A 21,472-nucleotide genomic window follows, 5' to 3' on the forward strand; every position below is an offset into this window, starting at 1 on the left:
GTTTTCCTAGATTCTTCTTACTCCTCTATATCCATTTCCTCAATTAGAAGATTTTAATGTTTAAATGGAATTAAAATATCTAAGTAGCAACCCTTGCCAACTTATTTCAACATTGCAACAGATATTCCAGAAAGCACTGACAATGTCAAAAATCCACATGATCCCTAAAACAGAATGAGACATCACTAATAATAGCAACTTACAAGGAATTTCCATAAACCATAAAGCTGATGAAGCCAAAGCAATAAGGAGCAACCACATGCCACTTCTTGAAACACAGCAACCTTGTTTTCCCCAAAAAAGTAAGAGAAAAAAACATTTTTAAAAAATAATAATCTCTACTGTTTACCCTGTTTTGCATAGAATCAGAGAAAGTGCAGCCAATCCTTTATCTTGAGATACTGATTTTTTTTTTTAAGTAGTGAGAGTATTATTCCTGGGTTCATTCTCATCTCTCCATATTTATTCAGAGATGATAACATCCTGGTAATGAAAAGGGTAGTATACAGTGCCTATACACATGTAGGATGGGAGAAGGCAGGAGGGAGGACGATAAAATTGGAATACAGAAGTGCATTTTTTCCTCACAGGTAAACTATCAAAGAGTAAGGAGAACACAGGAGGCTCCCTGATCATTTTACACATTGAGTGTTGTAATTTTTACCAACTTTGTTATGAATGCTGTGAATACAGACCTCTTATTTAAAAATATTGTTTTTCTATATTTCTCCTGGTTCTAGAATAAGTAATTGGAAAGTGAAGAAGAGGGACCTATACAAGACCGAGGAAAATAGATTACAGCAAAGGCTAAAGAGAATATTAGTCTCAGTACTCAGAGAGGGTCATAATTCTGAAAATGATTTCTTACAGGAACTAGAAGTTATTTTTACAAGACATGTAGGCATCTTTAATAAAGCCCAGGAATAATAAACCACAATAAAAAGCCTTGATTCTTAGATGAAAGGTAGTAGAGTAAGATAAGAGATTGCAAAGAATTTAAAATGTAAAAATATAATTAAAATCTATAGTTGAGGAAGTTAACTACAGAAATAACAGAGAAAAGTATTTCATAATTTAGAGGAAAATGTGGAAAGCATACCTATTACTATCTAAGTACAGAAGGAAGGAAGGAAGGAAGGAAGGAAGGAAGGAAGGAAGGAAGGAAGGAAGGAAGGAAGGAAGGAAGGAAGGGAGGGAGGGAGGGAGGGAGGGAGGGAGGAAGGGAGGAAAGAAGGGGAGGGAGGGAGGGAGGGAGGTAGGAAGGTGAGTGAGTGAAGGGAGGGAGAAAAATTTTAAGTTATGAAGTAAATGGGGCCCAACTAAAGGAAAATATTTCTAATAACAAAAAGTCCAAAATTTAATGCAGTTATCCATGAGAAATATATGGGTTTTCCCACCATAATGTAAAAAATAAAATAAAAATAAATAAATAAAAAAACCCTAAGCATCAGATAGGCAGAAGTTGGGAACACATATGAACTATAAGTAGTCAATACAACACCTTGAAAAAATGTAGACCAGCAGCCATAGTATTTGTGCACAGCTTCTCAAAGTGAAGTTTCTCTCTAGGTAAAGCACAGGATTTGCCTCAATAGGCTCCTAACTTGGACAAGAAAGGGTGCCAGTTAACTCCTGCTTACTAAATCACAAAGAGGTTCCTTAAAAATTCTGGACTGAAAATTAAACAGATTAAAAAAAAGAGGACTGATGACTTTGAATATCTCATCATAACTGTGTTAGGAAACAGCATAGCAACATTTAGAGATTTGAAGGAGGAATCAAACAAAAAATAAACACTGTAATCATAGAAGTCTATTACCAGACAAAATGTACATCATACTTTTTAGGGAAAAAATAAATGGTGATAAATGTTATAGCTAGTCAAGGTTTGTATATAATCATGGCCTTACCTAATATAATAAGCAATCAAAAAACATATTTAGAAATTTATTCAAGCTAAGAAAGAAATGAACAGTATTGAACAGTTTAAGAAAGGAAAATCCTAGTGTTAAATGGCTGCAGGTGAGTAAAAGAAAAATAGGTAAGTTTTAATAAAGAAAAATAATTTTATAAATATGACCAAATAATTAAATGCAGATATATAAATCATTCTTTAAGGAGCAGACAGAACATTAAAAATAATTAGTTAACTATAATGTTATCAGAACTCAAGATTATATTAACAGACTAGGAAGGGGAGAATTCGTGTAAATAAATTTGTCTTGGTCTTTACTGCACATGGAGAAGAGGGCAGTCAGCACTTCATTCTTGATTTTTACTACTTAGGGAAACTAGTTTACGAATAAATTTACTTTGCCATTGCCTGATTTTTTTACTCAGCAAAGATGGATGACAAAAATGTAGGCTTTAGCCTGTCTGTTAAAAGGATTTTTCTCCTGCTTACAGGACTTCATTCTTTGAGTTCCAGGGAAGCTGGTGTGGGAGTGAAGGGATGGAGCCTCAGACAAGTAATGACTGCCCTCTCATCAGAGAAGGCAGAGGTGGAGCGCTAATTGTTTCCCTCCACCCAGACCCATCAGGCTTTTCTGGCTATTGATTGGTTGGTGGTAATTAATCCTACTAGCAGAATCTTTCAGTCATCATTTTTGTTTTAATTTTTTTCAACATAATGGCAATTTATGAGACACTGATTGGGGTTGCAGCCTCTGTTATCATGTAAAATAGTTCTTATTAAATAATTTTAAGCTGGAGAGTGTTGTAGTCACAGTTATGCTATAGCCCTGGCAGCACAGTATATGACAGATTGTTGAGGGGAAGAACATAAGGCAAGGAGACAAGTTAAAAAGCTACAATAGTCAAGAGACAGTAAGAGCCCAAACCAAGGTCATGACAGTGGGAAGAGAGAGCAGAGGAACAGTTTTGAAGTGTAGTTAATGTACGTACAACACTGTCAGATCCTGAACTGGATGGAGAAAGTGAGATGGAGAAGATAAGATGTCTGATTTGGTTAGCTGGAGGAAAGGGCATGACGATGTGTACTGAGGTAGAAATTCAAGAGGTAGGAGCCTGACTGGGGGAAAAATTAGTTCAAATATGAACTGGCAGGACATGGAAGGGAAGAACTACAGTCTAATAGGTGTTTTTCATATTACTTATCTCATTTAAATCTTTCAAAAGCTCTTTGAGGTGGCTGTTATCTCGATACAACTGCTAAACAGACCCTGGGGTTCACAGGGGTGAAGCGACATTCAAAGTTACACAGGAAGCAAAAGACAAGACTAAAATTCACGTCTTCTGGTTTCAGGTTGCATTGCTTTTTTGCTGTACAATAATGTAGCAGCATATATAGTGGGTATAGTGAGTATTTACCTGATACAGACTAAGTTATAATAGGCTCCAGGGACCAAAGGATCAATAAGAAATCCAAGAAATGAATCAAGAAGCATCAAGGAAATAAACGAACAACGAGAATCTACATTGACATTTCAGTTCACAAGAAATGAAGGAGTATTGATGCAAACTTTTGTTTGAATGGTCTAGGTTAGACCATCACATGGACATTATAATTAGTAGGATCAAAGTTATAAATAATGTGGATATCAGTGATCTAACTGAAAAGGAAGTGCCTTGCCACCCATACAAAGCAGTGAATTCCTTGTTTCATTCATTTCAATGCAAACATAAACACTGTATGTCTGGAAAACGCTTGCCATGTTCAAGACAGTTTTAAATTGTCAAGCTTTTTTTGGAATACACTTATGGAGCACATTAAATCAGTTATTTTGTGTTGGAAGATACAGTTTTATGTCATACTGCTTGAATGAAATACCATACTGCCTTTCTCAGCAGTCTTCATTGGCTAATAATTCAATTATAAACACAATTCATTATTTTCATGTTAGATTAGAAAGCCTTTTGCGTTGACTTGAGCTATCTCCCCAGAGCAAATGGTGCCGTTTATAAAAGGCCAAACCACAGGGTGGAGCATTGAGAGTATGAAGCATCATATAAAATTTAACTGCATTAAATGGAAATCTGCCTTCCAGCAAGCTGCTTATCTCCAGCTATGGGCAGATAAAGGCCAATGCATGGCAGCTGGGAGGGGGTTCCTGCAGTCTCTTTTTCTTTACTTCATCGGGTTTATAATTTATTGTCTTCAGTGTCTTCTTTCCCCAGATTTTCCCTGTCCCCCAGCGAGGCTGCTCTAATTCTGTGATTGCCTTCCTTGAGTCCTTTTGTGATCCTGAACCTGTTCTTTTCCAGGCTCAGCTGAAACCATTTGCTTCTATTTGTTTCTTTTTGTATTGTAGGATCTTTATAAAAGGGGTTATAAGAAGTCACGCAGGTAGATACATGATGAATTATCTACTGACCAATAGCATCAGAAATGGGCAGATGAGTATATTTCACTTTCATGGGCACAAGCACAAGCAATTTTTGCCACTATAAATAAAATTTCTTCAGATACTTCAGTTGAATGGTCTCTTTGCTTTCTAAATCTCAGAACATTTGTTCAACATTATGTTACTTTCCTGAGATGTACAGCAAATGAAATTGCTCAGGTTACTGCTGCTAATGGTCACTGGCATTGAATTTTAGGTGTTAAACCAGAGGTGCCTTCCACCAAGTGTCACAATTTTAAGACTATTTGGTCCAGCAAATCCTGATGAAGTCTTAATGTATCATCAGGGCCTGGTGCCTCGATATTTCTTTTTCATTCTAAATGCATGCAGTTCATTTTCTTAATTTTTTTCATGTACCCAGTGGTATCTTAGGAGTATATGAGACCAATATTAAAGATTCTCTAGAAATATAAAATCATTTCTGGTTTTATTTTGGTAATTATATTACAGTGTGTATTGTTTATGTGGAGTAATGGCCTCTTCACACCTATATAGGCCTTTATATAAATAAATATTGTGTAAGGAGAAAAGTTGATTTTAAAATATTTGTTATAATGTTACAATTAACAGAATAGTTAGTCAAATTGCTAACCTAAAAACACAAATTATTCTTTTAATGTCAATAGTTTTTGTTTGCTAGAGCCAACTAATTTTTTTTAAAAAGTTTAAATCTTTTCCTTAAAATAAAAAAATAAATAAATATAAAAAATAGAATCAAAATCATTTGGTAGTACTGTTTTAAGCAATTATTGTTTTCCTTTCTGTTATGAGCAGTCATTGTGTTTTTCACTTTATTCCTCTGTTAACTGAGCATTGTCTAAACACTGCTATCCCCTTCTTCACTTGATAATTTCCAAAATATTCTCTCAGAAAAAGAAAAGTCAGGATTCAGTAACAGGCTGTCTCAAAGCAGTTATCTGCTCAACAATGCAACTAGCATGACAGTTGAATGATACACTGGAGAGAGTGCTATATCAAAACTTAAAATCTGGTTCCACTCATCAATAAGCCTAATAAATTTGTCCTCAGTTTCTTTATTTTTAAAATAAAAATAGTTTTGTATTGTCTCGAATGCCCTACCTTTATAAAATACTAAATATTTTTTTAAAAACTGGTTCATCAGTGTTTGCAACCTTAAACACAAATCATTAGCAAGTTAAATTAAATAGATGTGGATGCAATATAGCAAAATCTAAAAATCGGTTAAAGAAAGAATTGAATTCCACCATTCAATATTCGTAATCAGCTACATTTACTGTTTTGGCAATCATTTAAACTTGTTTATCTGGTAATTATTAGAGTACTTTTTAAATAAATTTGACAAAGTCACATAACATTTATTTTTAGATGTTAAAATGCAATTTTAGTTGTGTTGTAAATACAGTTAGAGTTTTCCAAGAGCTTAATTAGTTCTAGTCGTTTGTCATTTTGAAAACCAAATTAAATATTTGAATCTCCTACAACTTACTTTCTATCATTAAAAAGGGTCTGAAAGAATCACCAAAACTTCCAGAATAACCTAACTGGCACCAATGAGAACCTCTAAATTTTGTTGTTTTTAGGAATTCTGTATTAAAATATATTAAGTAAAATTATATTAAGTGCTATTTGTAGTAAATATAATCTGTTTGCATTTTAGTTTCATATTTATAAATACTATTCTTTATTTTTAAAATGTAAAAAATATTGCAATCTTTGTCAAACTGCAATACTCATTAGGTGTCTCCCATCACACTATGAGACAGAACAAATTATTGATGAACTCTAATCTAACGTATTTTTAAGGAAATTAGGTAAACTTTAAGCCATTCTCCAAAAATCTTTACTTAATCTGGAATCCCACAAACTTCCAAATACAAGTGGGAAAATAACTTTTGTTCATAAAGAATGTTCCAGACTTTTAGAAGGGTCTGCAGTTGATTCTGAGGGACTTAGAATTTACATATACAAAGGCCTTTGGTGTAGAATGGGCTGCCAGAGGCTGAAAACCAGGAACTAATTAAATAAATATATATGGCAATTGCATTTTCAACTTGGTATGGTATTACAAGTTATTACTATTTCTATATTCATTGAAAAATAATTCAAAACTGTGATCCTCTTTAAATATTGGAAAGGAGTGCCCTCTGATCAATTTCCCCAGAAATACTCCTCAACACAATAAAGGTCATATATTGCAAGCCTGCAACTAACATTATCCTCAATGGTGAAAAGTTGAGAGTGTCTCTCTAAAATCAGGAACAAGACAAGAATGCTCACTCTCACCACTTCTATGTAACATAATACTAAAAGTCCTGGCCAGAGCAATTAGGCAAGAAAAAGAAAAAAAGTCATCCAAACAGGAAAGGAAAAAGTAAAACTGTCTGTGTTTGCTGACCAAATGATCTTATACATAGAAAACCCTAAAATGTCTACAAAAGCAACCTAAAAGACTGTTAGAACGTTAAATGAATTCAGTAAAATTGAAATTTGCAGGTGATAAAATCAACATATTAAAATCAATAGCACTGCTATATACTAATGACAGAACATCTGAAGAAGATATTATGAAAACAGTCTCATTTACAATAGCAAAAAATAACATACTTAGGAATAAATTGAGCCAAGGAAGTAAAAAATCTGTACACTGAAAAATCTAAAATATTGATGAAAAAATTAAAGCCTAAGCAATTAAATGGGAAGATATTTCATGTTCATGGATTGGAAAAATTAATGTTGATAAAATGTCCATACTACCCAAAGTGATTTACAGATTCAATGCAGTTCATATCAAAATTTTAATGTTATTATTCACAGAAACAGAAAAAAAAATTAAATTTGTATGAAACCACAAAATTCTCTGAATATCCAAAGCAATCCTGAGCAAAAAGAAAAAAAGCTGGAAACATCACACTACTGGATTTTAAAGTGTATTACAAAGCTATAGTAATCAAAACAGCATGGCAATAGCATACAGACACATTTGTCAAAGTGACAGAATAGAAAGACCAGAAGTAAATTCATGCATTTATGGTCAATTGATTTTTGATAGTTACCAAGAATACACAATAGGGAAAAAATAATCTCTTCAATACATGGTTTTGGGAGAACTGAACATCCACAAGCAGAACTAAATTAGCCCCTTCTCTCACACAATATAGTAAAGATAACTCAAAATGGATTAAAGTCTACTTTAATTACAAAATGAAATATTAACAAAATAAAGAGACAACCCACATATTTAAAGAAAATATGTGCAAACCATACATTTGGTAAAGGGTTAATATATAAAATATAGAAGAAACTGAAACAACTTAATAACAAGAAAACAAACAGCCCAATGAAAAAAATGGGTAAAGGACCTGAACAGACATTTCTCAAAAGGCGGCATACTAATGGCCAAACAGATATATGAAAATGTGCTCAACATCACTAATCATAAGGGAAATGCAAAGTAAAACCACAACGACATATCACCTCGCACCCGTTAGAATGGCTATTATCAAAAAGATGAAAGATAACAGATGTTGATGAGGATGTTCAGTAAAGGGAATCCTTTTACATTATTGATGTAATAACAGTATGGAGATTCCTCAAAAATTGAAAATAGAACTACCATATGATCTAACAATCTCACTTCTACATATATATCCCAAAAAAGTGAACTCAGTATGTTGAAGAGATAACTGAACTATGTTCATTGCAGCATTATTCACAATAGCCAAGATATGTAATCAACCTACGTGTCCGCTGACTGATGAATAAATAAAGTATGGTATATATACACAATGGAATACTATCCAGTCTTTAAAAAGAAGAAAGTTCTGTCATTTATAAAAACATGAATGGACATTGAGGCATTATGCTAAATGAAATAAGCATTGTACAGAAAGATAAATACTGCATAATCTCACTTGCATGTGGAATCTATAAAAGCTGAACTTGTAGAACTAGATAGAATGGTGTAAGACTTGGGATGGAGTGTAAGGAAGATGGGGAAAAGAGGAGATGTCAGTCAAAGAGTGCAAAGTTTCAGTTAGACAGGAGGAATGAGTTCTAGTGATCTATTGCGCAGCATTGTGACTATGATAAAAAAAAGCATAATTCAAAAATGCTAATAGAGTAAATTTTAATTGTTCTTACAACCCAAAATTGATAAGGATGTGAGGTGATGGATATGTTAATAAGCTTGACTTACTCATTCCACAAGATACACATATATCCTAACATATCATTGTACCTCATAAATATATAAAATTATTGTCAATTTAAAAAATCTTTCCTACACTGAACTCATGCCAAAACTATGACTCTTCTTTTTCTCATCTTAAATTAACATATGTATAGGAGAAAACTAATATTTGTCAGTCAAGATTTATTTTTGGATGGGTGCAGTGGCTCACACCTGTAATCCCAGAACTTTGGGAGGCTGAGGTAGGCAGGTCACTTGAAGTCAGAAGTTGGAGACCAGAGACCAGGCTAGGCAACATGGCAAGACCCTGTCTCTACTAAAAAATAAAAAGAAAGAAAGAAAAAAAAAACCCTACAAAAATAGCCAGCATGGTGGTGTATGCCTGTGGTCCCACCTACTTGGGAGGCTGAGCTGGGAGGATCACTTGAGCCCCAGGGATGGAGGTTGCAGTAAGCCGAGATCGCGGCACTGCCGCACTGCATTCCAGCCTGGGTGATAGAGTGAGACCAAAAAAATTTTTTTTTAAGATTCATTTTTGTTATACATTATAAGTAAGGCATAAAGAAATACAGTATCAGTATATTTTCTCCAACAGTATATTGTACTTCGCTGCTTCTGTTTAACAACTTGGAATATAAAGGCTGTTTGCAAAGCAGGAATAAATTTCTTGTCAATAAAAACTGCATTTAATAAAAAAAAAAAAACCATGCAGTGCATGCATGCATATCTAGCAAAACAGAAAAAGAGAGAAACAATGTATTGATGAAATGAATTAATACTAAACATGTAAATTGCCCTTGCCTTTGGAACTGAGATTATAAATTTGTTTCATAGTCAACTGAGGTGTGATTAACATTTAGGTACAAGGGTTATTTAACATTTAAGCACAAAGATTTCTCCATGAGTTACTTTGGATTTATAGGATCACTCTTACCAGCATTTCTTTTGAAGCTGTGTCTTATGGAAGATGAGATGTTCAAGCACATTATTCAACTGAGGACTGTTATTCTGAACACAAGACCAAGCAGCAACACAGTGCCAGAGCAGGTGGTTAATTTCATATCCTCCCTGATTAAATTGCAAATGTTTCAGGAATTAAAATATAAAAATATATCTGAGAAAGAATACTCTGACTTGAACAAACATGAAAATAAATTTTAAATATACAAATGAAAATTCATATTCTCTTACACTTTATATTTCACCAAGTGGAGCAATTTACATAAGCATATTTTTGAAGTACATATAGTTAACCTGAACCTAACGTATGTATTTTTCACATGGGTCCCTTGTGTTCAATGATGTCAGCTCTACAATATGGCAAAAATTCTGGATCCCATAAGAGATGGCTATTAGACACAATTGTGGTTCGTAGATTCTATGTGACTTAGTTCTCCCTGACACTTGAGAAAGAAGGAATGGGGAAAGTTTGAACAAAACACTAACAGCAAATCATGTTTTAAAATGTGGATTTCTACTTTAAGGACCAAAATATATGCCTAGCAAGACATCGTCAATGTCTGTTAAGTAGCTATTCTTAAAGTCTAAAAATTCAGATAACAAATAAGCTGTTGTTTAGTTTTTTTCTTAGAGTGCTTCCCAACAGTTTTATACATTTAATTGGTCTACTAAAGTAATTGGTAGAAAATGATGACATAGCATTCTCTAAATTTTTGCCAACAGTGAAGATTCAAACACACATCCTGTGATAGGTACTCCAATTGTTAACTTAGTTGATACTTTGTGATTTTTATGTTAAAATGAAACAGAATCTAAAGGGCTTCATAATTCTTATATATTATATAAAACAACATCAGGACTACAATTTAATTTTATGTTGAGTACTTTTCAGATAGAAGGCAAGAAGTTCATACATAAATTTTAAGCTATTTTAAGTTTCTAATAAAGAATTTAGTTAAGTCCCATAGTTGTGTATTTATCTACTTTATGTCAGGAATTCTGTTAGATTCTGGAGATAAAGGCATGAGGAAGACAACATCTGTACAAAGCTACTGACTCTGGGGAACAATAATTCAGAAAAGCAAATGAAAACAATTCAGTGTTTAGAGTATTAGAATACACCACACAAAAGCACTATTCTAAAATAATGTAAAGCATTAGTCTGAGACATACTGACTTCAGCAAATCCACATATAACTCAATTTCTGCTTTATGGGTAGGGTCTACCCCAAAACTGGAACCCATATAAATGAAATTCTTTTCTCAAATTGCTCTAGTTGTCTCAGCCTGGATGCCTGACAATCCTCAGATTGCAAACTTATTTTGAATAAATAAGTAAATAAATATGTTTTAAAACTTTGGAATGACTTGAATGATTAATTTATAATAAATATTATTTTAATCATAGATATTATAGGACTACATAAACTATTCAATTAGGTCAACCATTCTTGCATTAATGTATTTATGTACCATCATCAGAGAAAATTCAGAAAGCATTTGGTAAAGAAAAAAATCAGGATTTAGACAATGAACAAGATTTGAGTTTTATCTTCAATTTTATATTATGCCAATTTTACACATCGCGGAGAAATAAAAAGCATCCTCTCATGTCTGGGATTGATTTGACATACTATTACAAGCCAGTCTGATACAGCCAGGTGATTTTGATCTCCTATTGGACATAAACTCAAAAAATAGCAATTTCAGACAATATTACTCTGAGACCATAAGAAACAAACAAAGCCACTGGACAATTTTTTTTCTAAGCACAGATATAAACAAAGTCACTGTGCCACCCAAAAAATACCTACTCATAGAATTGCCCCCACTTTTTGACAGCATCAGACCTCTAGAGAGAACCCTTGCTTCCTTAGAGTCTTCCCAAGATCATCCAAATAAAGTCCAAATCCTCTAGTAGATTCCTTCTAACACTCTCTTATTAAGACATCCCATAGTTCCTTGTAGTATGTATTTCTCTCTCCCTCCCTCTCTCTCTCTCTCTCTCTCTCTCTCTCTCTCTCTGCAACAAGTAATAAACCCAATATGCCTAATTGCAGATGTGTTCCCGGTGGTCTTTGGCAGTAGAACATTGGGATCATCAAGAGGAAAGGAACCTGCCACACCTGTGAATTTTCCAGATAAGTAGGACTTATTATTTAGTCTCAGGGATTTTATGTATTTCAAGCATTCTTTTTTTTTTTTTTTTTTTTTTCTTTTTCTTTTGAGACACAGTCTTGCTCTGTCACCCAGGCTGGAGTGCGATGGTGTGATCTCGGCTCACTGCAACCTCCGCCTCCCCAGTTCAAGCAATTCTCCTGTCTCAGCCTGCCAAGTAGCTGGGATTACAGGCACCTGCCACCACACCCAGGTAATTTTTATATTTTTAGTACAGACAGGGTTTCACCATTTTGGTCAGTCTGGTCTTGAACTCCTGACCTCAGGTGATGCACCCTCCTCAGCCTCCCAAAGTGCTGGGATTACAGTCGTGAGCCACCACGCCTGGCCCATCGAGCATTCTTCAGCAAGAAACATTTTTCCAAATAAAAAATAAATTTATCAAACTTAAATGAATTAATGTAATGATGATGACTATGTGATTTAATACAATCATCATGTATATCATCAGTGCAGAAGACCAAGAGTGAGCAATGTTGCTTACTCTTGGAGTTCTGTGCCTTTACCCTAAGTCAGTCCTGCTCAAGGTGTGGTTGGCAGATAACTGCCATTTGCAAACTGTTAATGAGAGCACAAAAAATGAAAAATATGTATTTAGAAACTTTCATAACAATTTGAAAAATAATTATATATATATTCAGTCTATTAAAAATTAAAGCTTGTGTTTTTTCGTCTTTTCTATTCTAGTTTTCAGTAATTTGTTATTATTATTATTATATTTTACAAAATTATCCATCTGTGATGGCTTGGAAATTTAAAAATAAATTAGGAGAGATCTTTTACCACAGATAGTTTGAAAAGCACTGAGCACCGCCCTAAATGACTCCCAGAGAACTTTTTTCCCCTCCCTTTCTTCCTTCTTTCTCTCCTTCCCTCCCTCTCTTTGTTCTCTCCCTCCTTACTTCCCTTTCTTCCTTTCTTTTTTGGCTTTTATAACCACTTTCCACAGTTCTTTCATCTCCCTCCCTTGCTGTCCAGCTTTGGGCTGTCATTTGTAGCTGGAACAATGCCTACTTTGAGAAGCCCACCTACAAAAGTGTTGTTAATCTACTGTTGGCTGAAAATTCAGTTAACAACACCAGCCTAGATTTTATGCAAATTTGAGTACATAAATTCTGAGTGTCTGACTCGGCTTTCTTTTATCACATAAATGAGCTTTGAAGCATGGGCTCTATTTTGGCTGTTCAGGGACAGCTTTCTGGGTTTCATGTAGTTTTCAGTCATTTGGGGGATGGTTGACATTGCCATGAAAGGATCTCCCAATACGAAGTGTTACCTGGGTAATTTGACATGAATCATAGGATAATGCTCCTAATTTTAAGGAATTTATGTCTCAGTCTAATAATTCCTAGTAACCATTTACAATTACAGGACAACACAAAATGTCCCAAAATTAGGTAATGACTTTGGCTTACCAAAAAGTGTTAGAGAATGAGATTGCTAATCATACTAGAATGTAAACTCTGTGTTTGCTAGTTTTCAGAGAACTATTTGTTCTTCAGAACAGATGAAACTATTTAATAAAAGGTCTACTACATTGTAGCAGGGTTTAAATCTACATTCTCCAAATAACTATTATTACTACCAGGTGACAACTCTGCTTAGAAAATTCAGCTTTGCTAGTGAGCAAAGGACAGAGTGGAAAACTCAATCCAGCATTCTGGCTCTGCTATCCAAAGAGCTAATTAAGTGTACCATTTGTCAAAGTCAATGGAAACCCTGTGTCTGGCTCACTTAAAAAGACATTAAAAAGAGAAATGGGGTCCAACAGCAGAGGAAAGGAAATTTCCTATTCTTAAGTGGAACCCATGCTCATATGGTGTGTATCCTAATGTATCGTAATATCCTATTGAACTTTCCGTGCAATTTTGGTAGCACTTTGACAACAAATTAAGTAATTATGACTTTGTTCCAATGCATATAAGAATACTAAAAATCAAATATTTTACAGTGGCCAAAATATGTGCTATAGACCTTTTAGCATTATCAAATGATAAGGGCAGTAGGAATAAATTCACAAATCCTCTGCTATAATATACTAAAACAATCATAAGGAAAGGAGAAGAGATTGATGCAAATGTATCTCTTATATTTCCATTTCTATCACTTTTATATCTTTTTTCCTCTTTCCTTTCCCAGGTGAGAGAGATGGGTATTGAATGAGTAAATACTCAACTGAACTGGAAAGGCCGGCTGTACTGGATAAATTGGGCTGAAACTGGGGAACTTTAAGATATGCAGTCCAGCACTGACTGAGTGCTGATTAGCCAAATCAGTATTTTTAGCAGCACTGTGGCTATGCTATCCTATATTTATATCTTTATATTATGAGATAAGAGGAGGAGAAAAAGAAGGGCAATAAACCTGATAGGCCAAACTCTGTTATAATCCCCTTACGGTATCACATGGATAGAGCTGAAATAGAATTTAGAAGAGGTTGAATCTCAGCTTTGTTCTACAAAGTGGAAAAAAGCACAGAGAGATTTAGTGACTTGTCTAACTCTAAGCTGATATGTTCCTTTCCTGTATTGACATTTTTGCCCCTTCTAATTCAGGCTGAGTTGTACAGCAGTAAGCTTCCATTTGCTTGCTGTGTGTGTGCACCAAGAGAGACAAAATGGATTCATTCTTAAAGAGCATCAGAATCAACATTGACAGTTGCCTACCTCATAACTGGACCATTCACATTGCTAAGATTTCATGGAATCTTATTTGTTTAAAGGAAAAACATTCCAATCACAACAGTAAGTCAACATACTTACATCCTTAGATGAAAATACTATAGTTCACTGTCTAGGGTAAAGTGAGGTCCTAAATACATATTTTCAATAATTATTTTTCATGTTTGCATGGCATTTAATACTTTTATAAAGCACATGCTTTTTTTTGCAATCTTTATAACAATGCTATAAAAGAGTTCAGACAGATTGATGATGATGATGATCATGACTATGACAATAATGACGACTTTTTAAAGATACACAAATGGAGTTTGGTGAGATCGGTGGGCCTCTCCTAGATCACAGAACCAGTTCATAAGCAGGTCTGTTCTCTTCATGATCAGTGCTCCTTCTGTTGCTCGATATCTTTCATTATCTATTTACTGTTAAAACATTTTTTACACTTAAAAACAGATCCTTTCTCATAAGGCAATTTGTGCTCATTAGTAATTATAACCAGAAGGCTCAAATTACTTGGTAAATGTCACTTGTTACATAAATGGTGAACCAGTAATGTGCCAAAGAGAAAACACTTAGGCCCAGAAAGTATTTTCTCTTACAAATAGATGTGTTTGAATGTTTTTTCTTATATATTTAATTTATAGCTGATTTTAGAAAGGGCTCACAGGAAGCATGGGAAAATTATAAGGTAACACACAATATCATCTAAAAAGAGAATCTTCCTCACATTTCCTTAGGTGTTTCAACTTGTGTAATGTTAAATGTATTTTTCCTTTTTTAGAAGTTGTAAGAAAAACAAATTTTCTATTTATAAGCTATAAAATAAAAAATATGTTTAACAAAAAATAAAAGAAGGTTATGAAATGCTTGCTGGTCTTTTTTGGAAAATATGTGAGGAAAGAAAGGCATTATTAGCCCCAGAGATTAAAATTTGTCTTTTGAAGTGTATTAATCAATAAGGTATATGCACAATTATATGGCTCACTGTACTTGTGTTTACATAGTACTGTTTATTAAATACCAACAAATTATTTAATTAGGGCTTTTTTTAAAGATTACTAATATCTGAGTTAGAAATTAAGAGATTTATCATAATCTAAAGATTATTATCATTTGCCCATTTAAACTATTTTTTAAAGTTTTCAGTTGACTTTAATAGCATATTAAATGTTATTTATTTTTTATTTTATTTTATTTTTTTTTTTAAATTTACTTCTCTTTCCACAAATCCCCTTTTTTTTTTAAATTTATTATTATCATACTTTAAGTCCTAGGGTACATGTGCATAACGTGCAGGTTTGTTACATATGTATACTTGTGCCATGTTGCTGTGCTGCACCCATCAACTCGTCATTTACATCAGGTATAAATCCTATGCAATCCCTCACCCCTCCCCCCTCCCCCCTCCCCATAATAGGCCCCGGTGTGTGATGTCCCCCTTCCCGAGTCCAAGTGATCTCATTGTTCAGTTCCCACCTATGAGTGAGAACATGCGGTGTTTGGTTTTCTGTTCTTGTGATAGTTTGCTAAGAATGATGGTTTCCAGCTGCATCCATGTCCCTACAAAGGACACAAACTCATCCTTTTTGATGGCTGCATAGTATTCCATGGTGTATATGTGCCACATTTTCTTAATCCAGTCTGTCACTGATGGACATTTGGGTTGATTCCAAGTCTTTGCTATTGTGAATAGTGCCGCAATGAACATACGTGTGCATGTGTCTTTATAGCAGCATGATTTATAATCCTTTGGGTATATCCCCAGTAATGGGATGGCTGGGTCATATGGTACATCTAGTTCTAGATCCTTGAGGAATCGCCATATTGTTTTCCATAATGGTTGAACTAGTTTACAATCCCACCAACAGTGTAAAAGTGTTCCTATTTCTCCACATCCTCTCCAGCACCTGTTGTTTCCTGACCTTTTAATGATTGCCAATCTAACTGGTGTGAGATATTTTTTATTTTATTTTTATTTATTTTTTGAGATGGAGTTTCACTCTTGTTGCCCAGGCTGGGGTGCAATGGCACAATCTCGGGTCACCGCAACCTCCACCTCCTGGTTCAAGCGATTCTCCTGCCTCAGCCTCCTGAGTAGCTGGGATTACAGGCATACACCACCACACCTGGCTAATTTTGTAGTTTTAGTAGAGACGGGGTTTCTGCATGTTGGTCAGGCTGGTCTCAAACTCCCGACCTAAGGTGATCCGCCCGCCTTGGCCTCCCAAAATGCTGGGATTACAGACGTGAGCCACCACGCCTGGCCATTGAATGTTATTTCATATGAATTATGAAAGCATAAAAATTCTATGCCTGCTTTCATAAATAACTTGCTCTGTACACACTTTCCCTTTAATAAAAATATAATATCTTAAAATGTTAACTTACAAGTCAGTCTAAATTATGTTGTAATTTTTAGTTAAGTAGGTGAGATGGAACTTATGAAGAAGAAGGTGTTATGGCATTACTCCATTTAAAGTAGTAGTGTTATATACAGATACCTCACTACTCATCCTATTAACTACTCTCCAGGAACTGTGCATATGGTTGCATGAAATTTGTGTCTTTGCTGTTCACCCCTCCTCCACAGCTAAATGCATCATTCCTCAATGCCTACTGTATTGACAAGCACCATTACTTAATCATAGTAATCATATCTGATGTATCATACAACAGGATATACTCACCATACTAGATTACCCACCATATCAGAATCTGTGTTCTCATGTCTTTTCTTATTTTCCACAGGGCTAAAAATTGATTCAGAACGGAGTTCTCTTTTAGCTATAATTTCCGAGGCTTTCAGGATGAATTGCACATTTGAAAAGATGTTTGGATACTTGTGATATGATGCTCCAGAGAAAGAAAGTGCTATTGTAAGAAAAATCATCTGTGAGAAATATTTTATTAATATTTTGCATTGTGTTTCATTTGTCTTTTAGCTATTAAACTATAATTAAATTCAGTACTTAGATGCAGAAACTGCTGTAGTTTCCTATTTAAGATTTATAGTGTTATGTATGCCCCCTGGTGGTGTAATAGAACACTAGACGGTAAATAATTTATACGTAAGAGTTTATATATTTCAGAACAGCAATTTCATAATCATTGAATGCCCAATTAAATATAGTTACTGTTCAACAAAGCTTGGAAACTTCCAGATGAAAATAAATCAAGTTGTAATAGATGCTGCATTCATAATGGATACTTTGACATTGTAATTCTACAAAGGAATCAATGTCATTGATTCTAGACCTACATTCTCCAGTTTTATTCCTTCTCAAGATGTTATTATTTACAACAATATGTTGTAAATAATACAAACAAGATGTTATTATTTACAACAACGTGTTGTAAATAATACAAACAAGATGTTATTATTTACAACAATAAGGTAATTTAACACAACACCACGTTATATTTAACAGAATCATCTCAGTGCTGCTCTTTCTATAAACTTTTAGACAAACTTTGGGTTTTAGTCCATCCACATAATGGAAAAATTAATAATGACCATTCTACTGGACAGCTATGTGGAGAGATAGCAGCTGCTGATAGCTTCAGGTAGAAAACAGCCTATTGTTAAAGGAAGAGCTGTTACCTAAGGCTCTATTATATTTGGTAAGAGGACAAAATTGGGGGATTTTATTATTATATATGAAAGACAGATTTTTTTGAGGGTGGTATATCCTCAATAACAAGCTAATATGAGAACTTGAGGGTTTTACTCAAATAATTTTTCAAAGTTGATTTGCCATAATCATCTGAATATTTGATAAGTCACTATGCTGAACACAGTGAGGAGTTAAGAAGGGGTCATATAATTTAATGAAGATATAAAAACAAGTGAAATGTTAGACAAGAATTCCTATTCTATCTGTCTACAGCCACATCTGATCAGGACTTACGCTAATGGAATTAATTGATCAGTCTCCATAACGCTTCTGCTATTACCTTCTGTTCCCTCCTCCATGACTTTTTTCATCAAATATTATTCCCTTTCTTTATCTTGAGTCTCTCCTTCCCTTATCCTACAACACACTAATATTTTGACTTTGTTTTATCCATCTAAACTATTGACATATTTACATATCAGCATAAATATTTATGGCTAAGCTTTTTTTGAAATAGTTAACAATTTTTGACTTATGCTTAAAATTTCCCTCGCTGTTTACCTCCAATCTGAATTCTGCTTCCACCTCTCCACTGGGTATGCTCCCAAGATCAGCAGTGATTTTCTGATTGTAGAAACTCATTATTTTTCAGACCTTCTACTATTTAATACTTCTATGGCAATATTGATCTTGAATTTCTCTCCTTAAACATAATCACTCCCTCTCACCTCCCTTATTTCTCTTTTCCTGGGCCCTGTTACACCAATAATCCATTAAATGTATGTTCCCCAAGATTTCATTCCTGGAATTAGTTTCTCCCTGCCCCTTGCCCACAGCCACATTAACATGGATGACTGTCAATTCTATATCCCAGGCAGGCTTCACTTATTTCCCTAGTTCCAAACCTATGTTTTCAACTGCTTGTTGGGTATATATACCTGAGTGACCTTCAAATTCAGTATGTCCAATATTTCTCCAAATTATTCCTAGTTCAGAACATCATCTCAATTCTATTACTCAATATGCAAAACTTCAGCTCCTGCTTGAATTTCTCACTCTTATTTACATATAGCTTAGATTCAGTGGATCACCAGGTCCAGAACCTTACTAAAATATGAATCTAACTTTCCTGAAATTCAGGGAGGTAGATACTATTACAAATAGGAAAACTGAGTCACAAAAAAGCTCATACACTTAAGTGGCAAAGTAAAAAGCAGAATACAGAATGAGGATTACCAGCATCTGGAGCAGGGAGTAGGTTGCAGGAATGGATGGGGAAAGGGGAGATATTAGGGTGCAAAGCTTCAGTTAGATAGAAGGAATAAGGTCTAGTGATCTATTTCACGACATGATAACTATAGTTAATAATAATGTACTGCACTTTTCAAAATTGCTGGGAAAAAAGAAGAGTCAGGTTCTAAATGTTCTCACCACAAAGAAATAACAAAAGTATGGGGGTTGGAGGGGCAGTGAGCTGAACAAATGCAATCTGGCCCTGAAGCTGTGCTCTTCAACACTGCACCTATTATCTTATAAAAAATAAAATGCAGCTTACATTCTTTATAGTGACAGTCTAAGTTTCTCAAAATATAACATAAAACATTTATAAGTGTAAAAAATAAAAGATATTCTACCGTATAAATGTGGTTGAAGCCTAAGTAAATGTTGCTTAAAACTTTCTAGATGACCATGCAGGAAAAATATAAAAAGTCGTAAGAAGACCAAATAGCCAATCTGTCAAAAGAGAAAAGAAAAATGCAGTTTTATGTTACATCAATAAATGTTTAAAAACCATAAGAAAAATCAACCATTATTTTATTACATTTTCTTTTGAGAAAACAATTTTAAACTTGTTCAACATTATGTGGTTTTGAAATAACATTAAAACATTTATATCAAGATTGAAATGCTAGCTCAGCCAAAAAACTTTTATAAATCATCTCTATACTACATATAATGACCAACACTAAATGCTATTTTGTTCTATGTCCTTTAGAACAGTGTTTTTCAAATTACAAGTTATACTCTTTAAGTGAGTCATGAAATCAATTGACAGGAGATTTTTAAATAAAATAAAAGGGAAGAAAAAACAAAACATAGTTTATTGTACAATTCCTTGTTTCAGTATATAAATGAATATATATTATGTTATCTGGATTTCAATGCAAAGGGTATTTCTTTCTATGCATATCAGTCAACAGTTTGAGGACCATCACATTACATAGTGTTGAGAACTATCCTACTTCTGCATAATATGCTGAGCTAAGCTCCTTATTCCCTCAAGAAAAAAGACCTCTCACGGGGTCATTATTAAATAAGCAGTGCAAAACCTTACATCTGTAAGATTAGTAAACATATAGTTTGTTTTACACAGACTACATAAAATGGAATGTCTGCAAAAATAATTTGCAAGATTTTACAGAAAATTATAAAAAACACATTAACTATAGAAATAAATGGAATACAGTTTCTAAATTATGGAGAAGACCCAAATAACAGCAATAGCTATCATTATCCTGTCTGTGTGTGTGTGTGTGTGTGTGTGTGTGCGTGTGTGTGTGTGTGTATGTATGTATGTATCTCCAAATCCTCTTAACAGCAACGCAGGGTATCACGTAACAATATACATGTAAAAAGAAAATAAAATTAGAAAGATAAATCTAACGAAATCTCAGTGCATCATCCAACACTATAAAGTAAATAAGTAACATTACTGGAATTTGAACCCAGGAATGTATGTACTGCTCCAAAAGCCATGAGCTTTCTACTATGGCAGTGATTTCCACATTTTTTATTACAAACCTCTATCACTACTAATAAATTTTGAGAATGCATCATTAATATTTATAAATGTATCCATAAAGTATAAACATATACATTTGTAGACTTCTGAAGTATATAAAAATAACATGTTTATAAGGCATGCCCAAGGGGTGTCTTCATACAAACAGCTTTGTTATAGTACTGTGTTTCTCTACGATGCTGAAGTTAAATGTGAAAAAAACATTTAAAAGAATAATGAAATACTCTAGATGACAGAATTAAAGGAAACTATTCTCATAGATATAGACAATGAATGAATAACTGATCAGAAGGGGGATAAGTTAATATTTTTCAAGGACTATAGATAAATACTGAAAGGAACACAATATTCAAAAATGTAACAGGGGACAAAATAGAAAATACATGACAAGCATGTCAGTATGAATAACATCTGTGTTTATACCTCAATTTGGTCATGGATTTTACCTGACCCAGAGACTATCTTTAGTTATAGCTATACTTGAAAATGATTTTAAAAGCTTTCATCTTAATATTCTTGAAGGTCAAATTTTTGACAAATCTACCTTTCCATATTGTATATTGGATTTTCTATGTATTGTTCTTCATGTATTATTTGTGTACATATTCTCTTTGTTGTCTGACAACTCAAGCTTTGCCTCCTACATTGAATTTTAGCTTGTCAGTTTCTCTTTCTGAGCTCTCCTACATTTCCTTCATTTG

General features: G+C 34.0%; 1 protein-coding gene and 1 long non-coding RNA gene across 19 annotated transcripts in view; one reads left to right on the plus strand and one right to left on the minus strand.

Annotated features, from left to right (window-relative positions):
- The window catches only part of LOC102115922 (uncharacterized), a 329,390-nt gene extending 312,054 nt beyond the window's left edge, over positions 1 to 17,336 (plus strand). For both annotated transcript variants that reach the window (XR_010587547.2, XR_012414004.1), the window contains 3 exons: positions 11,556 to 11,866; positions 14,229 to 14,417; positions 17,103 to 17,336. This is a non-coding gene — a long non-coding RNA (uncharacterized lncRNA). The remainder of the gene's footprint in view (positions 1 to 11,555; positions 11,867 to 14,228; positions 14,418 to 17,102) is intronic.
- The window catches only part of TMEM232 (transmembrane protein 232), a 316,396-nt gene that overhangs the window by 195,034 nt on the left and 99,890 nt on the right, over positions 1 to 21,472 (minus strand). For 9 of the 17 annotated variants that reach the window (XR_012414003.1, XM_065546632.1, XM_073994018.1 and 6 more), the window contains 3 exons: positions 19,603 to 19,702; positions 17,059 to 17,225; positions 9,470 to 9,603 (listed from right to left, as the gene is read on the minus strand). Coding sequence is in view for 16 of the 17 variants with exons in the window: in XM_065546632.1 (XP_065402704.1) it covers positions 9,470 to 9,603; positions 17,059 to 17,225; positions 19,603 to 19,702 (401 nt within the window). In the remaining variant the exon portion in view is untranslated. Of the gene's footprint in view, positions 1 to 7,520; positions 9,024 to 9,469; positions 9,604 to 17,058; positions 17,226 to 19,602; positions 19,703 to 21,472 lie in introns of those variants that run through there. The other 8 variants (XM_073994028.1, XM_073994025.1, XM_073994026.1 and 5 more) reach the window with 2 other exon arrangements.

This window comes from Macaca fascicularis, chromosome 6 (genome assembly GCF_037993035.2).
Source record: "Macaca fascicularis isolate 582-1 chromosome 6, T2T-MFA8v1.1".
NCBI classification, from domain to species: Eukaryota; Metazoa; Chordata; class Mammalia; order Primates; family Cercopithecidae; genus Macaca; species Macaca fascicularis.